This window comes from Danio aesculapii, chromosome 13 (assembly GCF_903798145.1).
Source record: "Danio aesculapii chromosome 13, fDanAes4.1, whole genome shotgun sequence".
NCBI lineage: Eukaryota > Metazoa > Chordata > Actinopteri > Cypriniformes > Danionidae > Danio > Danio aesculapii.
In genome coordinates this window covers 2,541,082-2,559,124 of record NC_079447.1, presented here as the reverse complement: position 1 = coordinate 2,559,124, position 18,043 = coordinate 2,541,082, and the positions used below count along the sequence as shown (strand labels likewise).

Here is an 18,043-nt window from a genome sequence, read left to right as displayed (position 1 = left end):
AAAATAGGTGGATGGAAACGTAGCTACTGATCCACCCAAACAAAAGCCATATGGATGCAAATAACGCTTGCTAAACCATGTTTTTACACTCATCAATATTGTAGGTGGCAGTATATACCTTTACGCTGGTCTGTAACTTAACCAGACGAAGAAGACAGCGCATGTTAAATATGAGCAAACATATGAAGTCGCATTTACTTACAAATATTACTTTAAAAGGACATGAAAAATTGAGGTGAGTGAAATTACTTAATTTCTCAGAGATGGGTTGCAGCTGGAAGGGCATCTGCTGCATAAAACGTGTACTAGATAAGTTGGCGGTTCATTCCGCTGTGGCGACCCTCGAATAATAAAGGGACTAAGCCGAAAAGAAAATGAATGAAGGAATGAAATTACTTAAATAAAGACTTGTTGTGGGCACACCACATTACAGGAGCATGGTGTTGGCCCTCTTTCACAGTGCACGTGCTAGCACAGCGGTGTGTGTGTGTGTGTGTGTGTGTGTGCAGCGCATGAGCAGAAGCAGCGAGTTTGCTTTCACATCAGCAGCACACACCTGATTCACAGCTGTAGCACAGATCCTTGTATTTCTATTTCTATCTATATATGTAAAACCAACAACACTTCTTTTACTTTTTTATCTGTGTAATGATTCAGAGGATTTTGATCTTTGAGCTGTTGTGCAGACACAACTTATACATTTATATGAATACAAGATTTTTTTAACATACAATATCCTTTAACAATAGTGTGGAGATGCATTACTTGCATTTGATTAATGCATATGGTTGCATTTTTTCATGAGGTACTGTTTGACATGCTGTCAATATAATGCATAGTTTGCATTCGAATGGCTTCATGCATTGTTGCAACGCTTTAAAGTTGAAAAAGAGCTACAAGCTATAAAAACGAAAGATTCTTGTAAAAAAAAACTTGTGGGCACTTTAAATGTATTTCTTAATTTGTATATGTTTCATTATTAATATGTTAATGAGTTCAATTGTTATTTAGTTAAATATGAAATATTGAAATTAAGTGTTATTTTATGTTATAGAACCCAATGTCAGGGTCTAGGAGTAATAAAAAATATATAATAAAGGCTTTTGTCTGTGGTATATTTTTTACAGCAAATCAACGCAAAATATTTCCGCAAATATTAAGAAAATGTGTCTTTTTAGACTGCAAAATCCTGATAAAGTCTGGCGAAATCCTGGAGGGACTGAATAAAGTAATACAGAGTCAGACAGTGTGAGAAAATAAATATGCACAGTGAACAGTTCACAATTTAAAGTTATGTGTTTCAGTAATATGCGTTTAACTTTTTATTCTGTAAACCACTGCCTATTGATTTACAGCAAAATGAAAACATTTGTTACTTTGACATTTATTTATTTCTCAGCTGTCATTTCTGACAAATAAATTGTCCTAATATAACAACATGTTCGTTAGTTTTTTATTTGGAAGAAAAGTTATTAGGCCTATTATAAAATAAAACAAATATCATCCCGAATAAATCCAGAGAAAATGAGAATATGTTTTATTTTCAATATCTGAATATGCTACTAAATCTTTATACTCTAATAAACATTCCCTATTTGAACATGTGTGCTGAAATCAACAGAAACCGAGCTGGTGCTCTAAAGTCCATTGCCAAACACCCACACAAGAACACACAATGCACAAAAACACAGAAACTATATCCTAAAACAACACTGACACAATCTCTGAACTTAGACAAGATAATATACATTGTAAACTGCTGTTTGTGTCATATGAAGGTTATAAGATAATATGAGTGCACAGACTAACAATATGCCTCTACATCCAGAAGGTCAAAATATTTGTATACAGTAACAGGCAGTAACCAAAGTACAATTCAAAGGTCTGATCTTGTCATCTAGCTTTCATACTTTACCAGATTCACTTCAAGTCCTGTATTAGAGCAAAAGTGGGCCATTTCTGTGCTACAGTCCTGCTTCACACAGAATTGCAAAAATAATGAAAATAATGAGTTTTCCGGGTGGGTCATCCTGGTATTGTTCACCTATTGTGTTTCCATAAATACTGTATGCTGATTTACGACATACTGTACGTTGTTTTAGAGTCTGCTCAATGCATACGTTTAAAAACTGTTTTGTTTTTCTGTATATACAGGATTTACACACATTCATGAACAATTTGGGGCTGGACAATATGACAAAAATCTTATATAATGAAATTAATACATCACAATATAGTACGTTTAATGTAAATGTATATACAGTGGGGAAGTAATGAACATGTCATGTATTTCCTGGGGATAATATTTCTAAAGGAGCTGTTGGCATGTAATTTAAATGGATTTTGGTAAAAACACAAACAATACAAACGCAAATATAAAACAAAACAAAACAAAAAATTTCTGAACAATAAGTTCTGTGTGATATCAATGAAATGACACATGCTTTGCTCAGGTGTGAGTTTTCCACAGACTTCAACAGAGTGTCAGAATCTTGATGGTTCTGTGGGTCTCGTCTTAAATCTGAGCTCTATTTTGTCTATTGGATTGGAGTCAGGTGACTGGCTGGGCCATTCTACAGCTTGATTTTCTTTTTATGAAAGCATTTAAGATTCTCCTTGGGTGTGTTTTGGATCATCACGTTCATCTTCATCATCTGCTAATGTAGATGTTGGACTGAAGCAGCTGATATTCATTTACACTGAGGAAGGGCAGAGGGTTGCTGAAGATCTACTGAGAGATTTCAGCTGCTGTTTGGGCTTTCACTGCCTAAATACACCTCCCTTTCTTCATGTGTTCAATACTTTTTCCCCTGTGTCATTTCATTTTATTATGCATAACTTTATTTGTAAACTAATTAGTTTTGTTTTCTATGCATATATGGATTTCTTTGGTTATTACATCAACGGCATCTTTAGAAATATGTTATCTGAGAAAAATGGTGACGGACTTATTTTCCCTGCTCTCTCTCTCTCTCTATTATATATATGTTATATATATTTATTATATATAAGCTATGCTAATTGATTCAGGACCACGAAATAAATGATAGAGCATAATATGAAACAACAAAACTTTTGATTTTATCCATATATTGTCATATAGATAATTTCAATGTGGTCATGTCATTGGCCCATGAACATTTCCAGCTTGTTATCAAACTATTTTCATAACTATTTGCATAACTTAACGTTAAAATAGCTGTCATAACATTATTAATTAATATGTGGCTCTTTTTGTATTCTCGGAAGCTATAGGAATTAAAAAAGTAAAACAGGAAACTCAAAATGGTCTATTGCGCAGCCTGAATGGACATTAAAATGCACATCAAAACACATAACATCATATAACAGCATATTTTCAAAAAACCTGCACAATAAAACAAGTACAGTTTGTAGTAAAGAATGAATGAGTAAATGTTAACCCATGTGCATTTTAATGGGTTGTACTGTTCAACACCTCACTAAAACAGATGTGCTGTCTTAACTGCATTTCCAGATGTTGTCAGAATGCTACAACACATGCACTTTGTATTCAGCCGCAGCTCCTATAAATCTTGATGAAGAAAGGTTTGTTCCTTTGTATGACATTGTGATTCATTTAACATCGTGAGTTCACCCAAATATATTCATTTACTTATCATTTGCTCACCCTGAAGTGCACTAAAAAAAAGATTTTGCTGCTTGTTCAAACTACTTATGTAAAATAAGCTTAAAGAACAAAATTCTTGAGATTTTTTGGGTCAACTTAACTGTTTTATATTCAATCTACTTAAGTTTGTTAAGTTAACTTAATCGATTTTTGCTGGCACAACATAAATTGTGTGGAACCTTGCATTTTTACAGTGGTTCAATCATTATGAGTTTTAATTTTTTTCTGTTAAACACAAAAGATAATAGTTAGAAGAATGTGGTAGCCATTATCTATTATAGTAGGGGAAAAACACTATGGTATTCAACGGCTACCAGTTTACAACATTCTTCAAAATGTCTTCTTTTGTGTTCAACAGAAGAAATAAACTATATACAGAATATTAATTTTTGGATGAACTATCCATTTTAAAGTAAGATTAAACTATCTGTTTTGAAAACTACATTTCAACCAACAAAACATTATGTTTCGCAAAGAGGTGGTTGTGTAGTGGCCAAAAAATAAAAAAATAAAGAGTTCAAGACCATAAAAACCACAACAGCCTGAAAAGAAAAAGAAAATACTTGTCCTGGAAATGGAAACTGGCAAAGTAGACCTGTGGGAAAGGAAGCATTCAAGGGATTGTAATTATGAATGTTTTTGTAAGTCAAGTCCTCTGAGAAAATTCTACATACAGATATACAAGTGAGCCAACATTTTACAACATCTAAAATGCTCCGGATTCTGACTCACTCGATCAATACACAGTTATGCAGGAATGCATCTGAGTATTTCACTACAGTCTCAGGCAAAGTCAACCAAAAGACACATTTTTATTACTACTACCATTCAGGCTCAAACTTTTAATCAAATTATTCAATTTAATCAATCAAAAAATAATCGATTAAATTTATATTAATCAACACTTCGTTAAAAAATAAAAATGCACTTAACACATCACTTCTGTCTGTAAAAGATGTATTTGATTAATATGCAATATGCAGCTTGTTTTTATTTCAGCCTGTAACTATATTATTAGTTAATGTAATTTCTGGTGAAATTATTTCATATATATTTTCTATAGAAATCCCCACAGTGATAGATGAATCGATTATTATGATAATTAACAGCTGCAGTCCTACTATTAATATTGTTACTTGACTTACCTGCGTACCTGCATTAAATTCCGTGCATCTATACATTTATTATATGTGCTCATTGTATTTTTTTCTCTCTGTATTTTCCTTGATTTAGGCCCAATTCCAATTCTATTTTTGTGGCAATTAGATTGTAACTATACTTTATATTTACACAGTGGCCATATTCATCTATTAAAACACACAAAAAACAACATTAACATTATAGCAGACACTGAAAAAAGCCCATTCCGCAGCCATTAGACAATACTGACAGGGAATTCGAGTTTCATCAAGTGTCAGAATGTTGTGGGACTGCTGTACAGGAGTTATTATTAGGGATTATACACTGAAAAAAAAAGTGTTGCATGCAAAACTGTTGCAAACTATTTATTTGTGTTGAATTTAAACAAACAAATTAAATTTAATAATGTTCAACTTAATTTGTTTGTTAAAATTCAGCCCAAATAAATTGTTTACATCCACTTAACGTAAAAAAATTGAGTAAATCCAAGGAATCATCTTTGAATAATGTTTTTCAGTGTAGATCATGAAATTTAGCTGGGTTTTTTTGTGTTTTTTTTTTATTTTTATAAGCATGACGGTAAAACATGAATGCATGAATAAATTAAAATGTCTTTGTTTGTCGTAAAAATTTGTAATAATGACAAAAAAAAATACTAATTTGTGGATCTCCTACTTCTGGGTGTAACTTTCTTACCGCTGTGGCTGGTGTCTTCTGGGAAATTTTCTTACCCCTTGGTTTCGAGTGTGGTCCTGAAAAATCTTTGTTCGAAGGGCTATTCACCCCTTGCCCTTAGCCGTACGCCTTCAAGCTAAAGAGAATTGGGACACCACTACCCCTGGGCGTGCACTCACAAAACGAGGGGTAGGGGTAAGAGGAAGGGCTAAGGGGTAGAATTGGGATTGGGCCTTAATTTTACTGTGGTCTTTATCCCTCTCTATCTTTCTTTTTTCCTGTACAGTAAGTGTATGTTATTTTTACTGATTGTAATTCATGTATTCTATTAATCTATCAATTTTTAAAAATGTTTTTGCAAAACTTTTGAGATCAAAATTCCTACAACTAATAGTTTATGATTCAAAGCAATCAATTCGTCACTCAATTCTCAATGAATAACATCAAGTCCCGTCTTATATTTATGCAAAAAAAAGACTTACTTTCTCAGTATTTGACATAATTTTTCCCAATAAAATTACCTTAACAGTCTCATAGCAAGACACATTTATTTGAGACAAAAAAAGCTTTTAAATTGATTAATTACATTTTAAGTGATTTAAAACATGAATCTGTAACGAAACGTCACAAAAAAATTATTCATTATATGAAAGAATTATTTAAATAGGGATGGCACTGTAGCCTCACAGTTCGAGTCCCGGCCGGGTCAGTTGGTGTTTCTGTGTGGAGTTTGCATGTTCTCCCTGTGTTGGCGTTGGTTTCCTCCGGGTGCTCCGGTTTACCCAAGTCCAAACACATGCGCTATAGGGGAATTGATTAAACTAAATTGGCCGTAGTGTATGAGTGTGTGTGAATTAGAGTGTATGGGTGTTTCCCAGAACTTTGTAGCAGCTGGAAGGGCATCCGCTGCGTAAAACATTTGCTGGAATAGTTGGTGGTTCATTACGCTGTGGTGACCCCTGATGAATAAGGGACTAATCCGAAGGAAAATTGTTGAATTATTTATTCATTCAATCATTTTGTTTTCTGCTTAGTCCCTTTATTAATCAGGGGTCACCACAGCGTAATGAACCGCCAACTTATCCAGCATATGTTTTACGCAAGCGGATGCCCTTCCAGCTGCAACCCAACACTAGGAAACACCCATACACTCTTGCATTCACACTCATACACTACGGCCAATTTAGCTAATCCAATTCCCCTATAGCGCATGTGTTTGGACTGTGGGGGAAACCGGAGCACCCGGAAGAAAACCCACACCAACACAGGGAGAACATGCAAACTCCACACAGAAATGCCAGCTGACCCAGCCGTGGCCCGAACCAGTTACCTTCTTGCTGTGAGGCGATAGTGCTACAGCACCACCGTGACACCCCTAATGAATTACTTAAATTAATTATTTAAATTATTATATATATTTAATTATTTAAAGGAAAAACAATACAATATTTCTCACTGAAAGATAATTTAAACTAAATTTAACAATTTATAAGGAAACAAGACTTTGTTGAGTTTAATTTAAAGTACTGTTTATAATTTGTAACGGAAAACACAACTACAAATATTTGTGCCGTGTGCAAAAAATTAAAGGATTAATTATAAAAAATGTACATGCATTTGCATAAAACACAGCAAATGCTATGATTCAGTCATGCTGCTATCTAACACGATCATTATGTGTTGATTAGCTAATAAACACCCTCTCTGATCAAGGCAAACCTAAAAAATACAACGCTGTTTGAAAACCTCTTGAAATGATCTGCTAGTCAATTAGCACTGAACCACAGCATTTCTTTTTTATAGGAGCGGCATAATGAGCTGTTTGTCTGAGCAGCTGCCAAATGTACTGTTGTAGTTAATGACCTGTTTTAAGTGAATCAGATGGGCAAGAAAACACGGTAAACACAAACAGCAAAGCAACTGCAGCGTGAACATTTCTCCTTTATACTTTCTGTTTATTTTAGAAATGCCCTCAATGAACTACGGCCACTGACAGAGACTTATTTGGTTATAAAAGTGCTGCCATTGAGCAGGTGTTGTGAGAATTTAAGCTATGCATTTTGGGTCACAGGCTAGACAAGATGTCCCATTTTGGTATCTACATTGTTATTTTTATACAATAGCTAAATGAAATGCATAATATCTACTTTAATGTTTCAGATAGCTTTTATGAAAATACATTAATTACAAAAATAAACTAACATACTTTTTCTGACATGCACCTTGTCTTTAATAATAGTGACAAATTATAAACCTAAAGATTATGACAATGGGCGCAGTGGGTAGCACAATCACCTCACAGCAAGAAGGTCGCTGGTTCGAGCCCTGGCTGGGTTAGTTGGCAGTTCTGTGTGGAGTTTGCATGTTCTCCCCGTGTTGGCGTGGGTTTCCTTCGGGTGCTCCGGTTTACCCCACAGTCCAGACATGTGGTATAGGTGAATTAAATAAGCTAAATTGGCCATAGTGTATGTGTGTGAATGCAAGAGTGTATGGGTGTTTCCCAGTGTTGGGTTGCAGCAACCACTGCGTAAAACATATACTGGATAAGTTGGCAGTTCATTATGCTGTGGTGACCCCTGATTAATGAAGGGACTAAACTGAAAAGAAAATGAATGAATGAATGATTATGACAACTACTAAGTACTTTGTGGTTTAAAGAACATTTGGATAAAATTCCTATAAGTCAGTGGTTCCCAAAGTAGGGGTCGGGACCCCCTGCGGGGGTTGCAGGGGGGGGTCGCTTGGTGATTTCCAAAAATCTTATATATGTTATTAAACTATTAGGAGGACCATATTTTATCCAGAACATACAGAAGATAAAAAAATAGTATTTAATAGTTACATAAATAAACAGCATACAAATAAGGAGCCAGTTAATATTAAATTAAACAAATGAAAAAAATTACATGGTTGTTAGACTGTTGCACTTGTTTTGTTGTCAGTATGCTAGCGTTTATATAGTTCCTATCGGTGTGTGTGCTCCCTTGTGAGCAATGTTTGTATGTTTATAACCACCTCCGAGGATATTGGGGGTTGTGAGTCGCTGGAATTGTTATTTTGGGGGTCGCGGGCTGAAATGTTTGGAAACCCCTGATTTAAGTTACGAAAAGGTAATTTCTTAATATTGTTTGAACATTCAAAACACCAAGTTTTTTTAATGCCTTTCTTGGTTATGTTAATGCAGATAAACACATTAAGGGAATGTTTAATGTAATCATTTTAAAAATAACATATGGACATTTTCCCCAAACCAATAAAAAAATAAAAAAGCTATTAAAATGTAGAAGAACAGCATTATATAGACTATATTTTTGTCCTAATGTTTAAAAAATATTAAAGAAAAAAAACAAGTTTGAACAATTATTCTGTTAAGATCACCGGAAAGGTTGATAACTATTTTTAGAGCTCCTTGCTGAAACATTCTAAGAATGTTAACCAGGAACACCAAACAAACATATGGGCAACTTCAAATACTACCCAGCTAACAATCAAATTTGTTACAAAAAAAAAAAACTCAATGCAATGTTCTGGGAAGGCTATTTTTTGATTAGGAAAATAGAACCAGGGACTGTTCCCAGTACATTCTTATTTGGTTCCCAAAAAATGAGAACCAAACAGGAACCATGAGGGGATGTCAGGGGGACACTCAATGTTTGCTGGGTACTACAAAATGCTGACCTTTAGTGTTATTGATTAAAACCTAATTTAAATTGATACTGATTTCATATATTTTAAGTTACACAAACAAACAATAAATGAATGAAAGATTGTTATCAGTATTGTGCACTGCAGCTACATGAAAATATACTCTGTATACTAAAGTTTTTGGACCATTCAATATTATTGTACTTGAATTAAACTGTTGTGATCATTGTATACTAACAACTATAGTAATATAAACAAATTACCCAAAGTTTTACCCAAAATTTACCCAAATTACCCAAACAAATTGCCCTAGGCTTTCTACAACTATATAAATTGTACAATACACCTATAGGTGTGGAATAAAAAAACGAATTATATAACTTATTAGTAAACTAAAAAGTGTACATTACAGTTTATCATTTGATAATTAATACTGTTATGACGTAATATTGACAAAAGTATCAAAAACAGCATAGTATTTACTGTAAATTAATGTAGTATTTTTTCATGAAGATAATGTAATAATCTAATGTATTATGAATACCACAGTTCACAAAAATGGCCATTTTAACAGTTTATATCAAAGTATGCTATTACTTGGCCGTTAATAATCAAAAAGCTTGCAATAGAGCTGAAACAATGTCTGCTATAATAGAAAACTCACGTAAATCTTGCTGAACTGTTCATCGTGGAAAGTTACTGGTTTTTCTAAATTAATCTCCTGCGTTTCGTCGTTTCCTTCATGGAGAGACTGGTCGCCTGCGTTTCTCCCGAATGGAAAAAGTTCATGTCGTGTTATTCCGCTGACAGACAACGATAATCCAAATAAAAGTACCCAAAACGGGTATCTGTGCCCCTGCCGACCCATATCCAGTCCCAAACCGACCCTGAAGCTGCCTGAGTCCGTCTGACTGACTGACTGACTGATGTCCGGTGAAGCAATCGCTCCTCCCTGACAGACTGACCGCTGTGGAGCTAACGTTACTCCAACCCTCACAGTTAAGTAAAAATAATAATTATTGTTGTACAGTGTCACAAATTATGCTGATGTGAGTATCCGCAGCTGTATCCCTTCAAGCCGTTACGTTACTCTGTGGAGGACTTCATTCAAACACGAGCGCAGTCAACAGTTACAACTTACATTTTTTATTTTTATATATTGCAGTGGCTGAAGGGGGTGGAGAGGGGAAGGGGGGTTGAACGGGGACGTAATCTCAATTCCATCTTCCTCCAATATTTATCGTAATTGCAAAAATAATACGTGTAGAAACTATATATTCAGTGACTTTGAATCTGCGTTGAATCCAGTGTGAGTTTGTCATTAAGGTACTACAACCCCCCTCCATTGAATAAAAATGGAAATGTCCAACTATGAGCGCGAAAATTAAGAGAAGCGCGCTCCTGGTGAGGGTATTGTGATTTACTGACCAAGAAAGTACATTATAAACAGTATTGTGTAAAGTTTACACTGTAAAGTTACTATTAAAGTAATATATTACAATCTTAAGTAACTAAATGTGTTATAAATGTAACCGTAAGTGTTACTTAGTTACTAAGAAAAGTAATGTGAAAGTAAAGGTGTTACGTTATTTTTGCGTTTTTTAAGAGTAAGATAGGCATATACGATAATAAGGATTATGAGATTGTAATTTAGTACTTTTAAAGGCAATATATATATATATATATATATATATATATATATATATATGTGTGTGTGTGTGTGTGTGTGTGTGTGTGTGTGTGTGTGTGTGTGTGTGTGTGTGTGTGTTTCTTGTTTTCAACATTAAATAAATAAAAAAGCCTCATTTGGGAAGTTTTCATTGTAACATGACACATGTCAGTAGTAATTTATGGTAAATAGCAAAGTGCTGAATCCATTATTAATCTAATATACAGCAAAATGCTTAAACGTTATTGAACATTTTATTATGTTATTAATTGTTGTTTAACTTATTGTTAAACGTTTTAAACCAGAGTTGACATTTATACTAACCTCAACCTCAAATCTACCACAAGGTATGTCTAAAACACAATGTATTGTCATCATATTATCGCCTTTAAAAAGTGAATGAGAAATCCACTGAAATATCACAGTAACAGAGCTCACAAAATTAAATACTATTAGTGTATTCATGAACATTTTACACTAATTAATAAGAAAAATAAGGAGAACTCAATGCACAAGTTTCCCGCCACAGCAAGTGGCATCACGTGGAGCAAGTCACATGCTTTTTACTGTGTATCAGCGCTTTACAGATTGTTCTGACTTTTTAGAAGCGATGTATAACAGAGATGACCAGAACATAAAGACAGAAATGTATGTTTTTATAACTCAAATTACAAATAATACAGAAAGTAGATGTTTCATGCAACACTTTAATCATCTTAGTAAAGTAAACACACAAAGATGATAATTATTTGATGATAATTAAAGCTGAATGTTTGATTTAGGAGGGAGAGACAGTCAAAAATAGGTCTTTAAGTTCATATTTTCCAGATAAAATGTCCCTAATACACATACAAACATTATTTTTTAGAAATAACTTGATTAAACTTGTACTATTATACAAAACTGCTTCACTTTGTGCTTGGTTTATTTTGCAGACACATAAAGTGTAGCCACAATTCTAGAATCCCCCACATTCATGATCATCATCATCAGCGCTTGTCCTTTTGATGCTTTAATAATTGAGCGTCGTCTTGTTTTTGGCACGGATTCACTCCCTTTGGAACTGTACAATAATTGGAGATAAAAGCCTGAGTTTAATGTACTGTGCGCAAATGGAAAGTCACAGAAGCATAATGTAATCATCAATGCCAAACAATCTGTGATGTAAACTAACGAGTTGCATGGTAAGTTTAGGGTAATTGGGGGTTTGGGTTAGTTTCAAACTATAGTACATGATGGTACATTAAAATAGCTGTGGAAGTGCATGTAAACCTAAAGAACAGCGCCATCTGCTGCTTTCAGCTCATTTTCACAATTTAGACAGACTCGAGGAAGCTAAAATAAAGTGATTTGACTAAGAAAGTGTAATTAAAATGACATAGGCTTACTTAATTGTCCTTTTTTTACTAATAACAATGTCATCAAATATGAAAACTGTCCTTAAGTATTGCATGAAACAATCATCGTTTTTAATGCTTGAAATGACATTTAACTGCAGGTAATTAAAATATATTTATATTTAATTATTGCATGAGGTCATTTATTAAATTCTTCCTTCTCTAGGCGAGGCAAGGCAAGTTTATTTCTATAGCACTTCTATTCATACACAGTGGCAATTCAAAGTGCTTTACATAAACAAACAAAAAAAAAGTATAAGAAAATAAAAAATAAATAAAATAAAATGATTAAAAACAAATAAAAACAGATTAAAATGTGTTAAAATAGGTTATAAAAGACTTTAAAAAAGAAAAGAAAGACATTATAGTGCAATCTGTCGGACGTAGCGAGGGGCATAGTCTCTAATTGTAGTTTAACGGTGTGTGATTGGCTAATTTAGTTAGAAGTTCACACTCATGTTGTGAAAGGAAGCCCATTTTTAATGTAGTTTCTTTAAAATTAATTTATTTATAGATTACAAACACTTAATTTCAAACAGCAATAGTTAATATTCTTATCATTATTGTCAATCATGGAGAATGCCTATAATATGTGATATTTCACCCCAAAATTAAAATGAATAGATTAGATTTAGTTTATTTATAAAAAGAGATTTCTTTGAGATGAGATTATATTTGTAAAAAATTAAGCATGAATACCTAAAAGTTTTTGTTTTGTAATTTTCTTTAATATAGTATGCAAAATTCAATTATTTACATTTTCTATCTTCCTTTGAGCTTATATGCCAGACACTCGCATACATGCATACAGCAAGGAAAATAAGTGTTGAACACGTCACCATTTTTCTCGGAAAACATATTTCTAAAGGTGCTGTTGACTTGAAATTTCCATTGGATGTTGATAACAACTAAAGAAATCCATATATGCAAAGAAAACACATCTAATTAGTTTAGAAATTAAGTTCTGTGTTATAAAATGAAATGACGCAGGGAAAGAAGTATTGAACACATGAAGACGGGGAGGTGTAGAAAGACAGTGAAGGCCCAGACAGCAGCTGAAATCTCTCAGTAGTTCTTCAGCAACCCTCTGCCCTTCCTCAGTGTAAATGAATATCAGCTGCTTCAGTCCAACATCAACATTAGCAGGAGGATGAAGATAAAGCCAGTGTGGACGTTTCAGCAAGACAATGACCCAAAACACAGCCGAGGAGACTCTCAGATGCTTTCAGAGAAAGAAAATCAAGCTGTGGAATGGCCCAGCCAATCACCTGACTCCAATCCAATAGAGAATACAGAATAAAGCTCAGATTTGATAGACGAGACCCACAGAACCATCAAGATTTTGACACTCTGTTGAGGTCTGTGAGAAACTCACACCTGAGCAATGCATGGACTTCATTCTCCATATGAGAGGCGTCTTTAAGCTGCAGCACCAAAAAAGACTTTTATAAAAAATCATTAAATACGTTTCAGTAGTTCAGCTCTTTTTCCTTCTGTCATTCAATTTTATTATACAAACAACAAATAAATAAATCTCAAGTAGCATTATGCTGGGAACACATAGATGCTCCATCAGTTGAACTGTGTAAAAATTGTATTGGACTGGAGAGAACTTCTATCATCAATGGGAAGCGGAAAGACTTTGACCATCTTTGGGAACCACATATGACTATTATATAAATTGTGTGTTTGTAAATATGAATTTAAATTTTTTTTTTATTATTTTATCATTATTTATTTTTCAATGTTGTTATCGATTCTTGGGCAGCACGGTGGGTCAGTGGTTAGCACTCTGGCCTCACAGCAAAAAGGTCGTTGGTTCTCAACCGTGTCAATATAAATGTATTTACAGAAATTAATTACAGATTAGATATTAGAATTAGAGATTAGAATTAATTACACTCAGATAGTTTATGAGTGTGTGTGTGTGAGAATGTGGGAGTGTGTGGGTGTTTCCCAGTGCTGGGTTGCAGCTTAAAGGGCATCCGCTGTGTAAAACATATGCTGTAATAGAAAGAAACACAGTCTGAATATGAATTTCTTGGATATTAATTATTTTTTTATTCTGGCAAATTCATAAGAAAAAAGTACCGAGCATCCTAAATGACAATGTACATCTAAAAATATGAGTAAAAACAGCTGTGACATGCTGCAAAATACAAAATAAATCAAGTACGAGCACAAATTAGATAGGCTTTCGGTAGAGTACATTTCTTATACAGTGCTGTTTTTAAAAACTATTAACAGAATGTATTTACAGAAATTAATTACAGATTAGATATTAGAATTAGAGATTAGAATTAATTACACTCAGATAGTTTATATGTGTGTGTGTGTGTGAATGTGGGAGTGTGTGGGTGTTTCCCAGTGCTGGGTTGCAGCTTAAAGGGCATCCGCTGTGTAAAACATATGCTGGAATAGTTGATGGTTCATTCCACTGTGGCGACCCCTGATAAACAAGGGACTAAGCCGACGAAATATAAATGAATTATTTTTATAATTATGAATTATATATATATATATATTATATATATTATAGAATTATATATATATATAGAATTATATATATATATATATATATTTTTTTTTTTATATATTTACTTTTTTATTTTTTTATTTTTTTATTATTAAATATTTTATTATTTTTATGATCTATCTATCTTTTAATTATTTTTATTTATTTTTTTTGTTTGTAATGTAATTTGAATGTATGTGTATAAATGCCTAGCTAGTGGGGGGGGGGGGGGGAGGGGGGATGCAATAAATATATTTTAGAAAAGAAATCTCAAGTCGACAAGAGAGGAAAAAAATAACAACTGCAGAGATTTTTCACTTATTCGATAGAATTTTCAAATCTAAATGTTTGTACCTTGACGTCATATATTTTAGCCTGAATTAGATTTAATTAGACCAGGAAAATAGATATTACTTGTTTGTTTTAGTATGACCATAATAATTAACGATTTGAAAAGTGGGAAATGTTATATTATCACGATACTCTAAATATTTACATGTCAATATTCTGATTATTTCTGCATATGAGCACGACTGTCCCTTGCCGCCCTTCCTCAAGATGTTATGGACTCTGACTTTTGACCTCTGGGTCAGGCTCTGCTCGTCACTGACATACACTGCTGAATGTGAACCCACGATACATCAGCCATAATTCACAGATATTCTCATGGCTGGAGGAGCGTGGTAAACTCAAACGGTCACAAGTTAAACGCTTTAGAGCTGCTGTATAAACCTTTTAGATTGAATCTGGCTGGGATTACAGTAAAACTGGATTGAGTAACACAAGTCTAACTCAAAACCTCACAAGCAATACAGTCTGAATATGAATTTCTTGGATATTAATTATTTTTTATTCTGGCAAATTCATAAGAAAAAAGTACCGAGCATCCTAAATGACAATGTACACCTAAAAATATGAGTAAAAACACCTGTGACATGCTGCAAAATACAAAATAAATCAAGTACGAGCACAAATTTCATAGGCTTTCAGTAGAGTACATTTCTTATACAGTGCTGTTTTTAAAAACAAAAAGTCATTTTAAATGAAAAATATATTGCATCATTAATAGATTTTATAGTGAAGTGAAAAACTAAACTAAACACACTTTAAAGCTATAAACATGACTTGGAAAATATCTGAAAAAGAAAAGTTGTCTTCAACTATATATTTTATATATTTTTAAAGTCATAAAAGGCTTCATTCATTCATTCATTCATTCATTCATTCATTTTGTTTTCGGCTTAGTCCCTTTATTAATCCAGGGTCGCCACAGCGGAATGAACCGCCAACTCATCCAGCATTTGTTTTACGCAGCAGATGCCCTTCCAGCCGCAACCTATCATTGGGAAACACATACACACATACACTACGGACAATTTAGCCTACCCAATTCACCTGTACCGCATGTCTTTGGACTGTGGGGGAAACCGGAGCACCCGGAGGAAACCCATGCGAACGCAGGGAGAACATGCAAACTCCACACAGAAACGCCAACTGACCCAGCTGAGGCTTGAACCAGCGACCTTCTTGCTGTGAGGCAACAGCACTACCTACTGCGCCACTGCGTTGCCGTCATAAAAGGCTTGTATTATATTATTGTAATTCATAATTATTATTACTGTTATTATTATTATTATTATTATTTTTATATAATTTATACTATTATTATTATTTTATTTATTAATTTATTTATTGTGTGTATTTATTTATTTTATTTATTTGTATTATTATTATTATTATTTTGTGATTTTTATGAACGATTCTTAACTGTATGTAAAAACATGCCGTGAGTCATTCATTCATTCATTTTCCTTTCGGCTTAGTCCCTTTTTTAATCTGGGGTCGCCACAGCGGAATGAACTGCCAACTTATCTAGCATATGCTTTACGCAGCGGATGCCCTTTCAGCTGCAACCCATCACTGGGAAACACCCATACACACAATTTTATTCACACACATACACTACGGACAATTTTAGCTTATCCAATTCACCTATAGCGTATGTGTTTGGACTTATGGGGGAAACCGGAGCACAACCGGAGAAAACCCACGCGAACACGGGGGAGAACATGCAAACTCCACACAGAAATGCCAACTGACCCAGCCGAGGCTCAAACCAGAGACCTTCTTGCTGTGAGGCGAACGTGCTACCCACTGCGCCACCAGGTCACCTTTATTTATTTACTGCATGTGTATTTGTTGTTATATTATATTATTAAGTATTCTTATTTTGTGATTTTTATTAACAATTTTTAACTGTATTAAAACTTCCAGCTGGTCATTACATCAAATCAAAACAACATAAAAAAATCATGAAAATCTCTGGAACAAGCAGTGTAATAATAATCCCATCATTTAATTTTTAATGATTGTTTTTATTATTATTTAATTTATTATTATTATGATTATATTTTCTCTATTATTATTTATTTTTCTATTTTTAATCCGATTTTCATGAATAATTTTTTCTGTGATTAAAATCATCCAATGAGTCCAGCGAGTACTGAGAAATTCCTCTAAATCAACCCTGTGAGCAAAATAAAGAGCGAGCAGTGTAATAATAATCCCATGATTTTTATGACTGTTTTTATTATAATAATAATAATAATATTATTATTATTATTGTATTTTTCTATTATTATTTGTTTATTTATTTCATATCTATTTATTTATTTATTATTAATATGATTTTTTATAAATGATTTTAACTGTGATTAAAAACATTGAATGAGAAATCTTTGATTTATTATTTTTATTTTGTTATTTAGGCGACGCAGTGGGGCAGTGGGTAGTGCTGTCGCTTCAAAACAAGGTCGCTGGTTCAAGCCTAGGCTGAGTCAGTTGGCGTTTCTATGTGGAGTTTGCATGTTCTCCCTGTGTTTGCGTGGGTTTCCCCCACAAGTTCAAAGACATGTGGTACAGGTAAGCTAAATTTTCCATTGTGTATGAGTTTATATGGATGTTTCCCAGAGATGAGTTGCAGCTGGAGGGGCATCCGCTGTGTAAAACACATGCTGGATAAGTTGGCGGTTCATTCCGCTGTGGCGACCCCAGAGTAATAAAGGGACTAAGCCGAAAAGAAAATGAATGAATGAATTTTGTTATTTATTAATATAATATCTTTTTACTATTATTATTTATTTTATATCTATATTATTATCTATTTATTTATTCATATATATTTATTTATTCATATATATTATTATCTATTTATTTATTCATATATATTTATTTATCCATATATATTATCTATTTATTTATTCATATATATTATTATCTATTTATTTATTCATATATATATTATTATCTATTTATTTATTCATATATATTATTATCTATTTATTTATTCATAT

General features: G+C 33.3%; 1 protein-coding gene across 2 annotated transcripts in view; it reads right to left on the bottom strand.

Moving 5' to 3' along the window:
- Window positions 1-10,228, bottom strand: part of nid1a (nidogen 1a) — a 68,992-nt gene extending 58,764 nt beyond the window's left edge. Inside the window, exon 1 of one of the 2 annotated variants that reach the window (XM_056470526.1) lies at window positions 9,774-10,228. In XM_056470526.1, coding sequence (XP_056326501.1) covers window positions 9,774-9,977 — 204 coding nt within the window. In that variant the 5' untranslated portion in view covers window positions 9,978-10,228. The remainder of the gene's footprint in view (window positions 1-9,773) is intronic. The other variant, XM_056470528.1, reaches the window with a different exon arrangement.
- Between the last annotated feature and the right edge of the window lie 7,815 nt (window positions 10,229-18,043).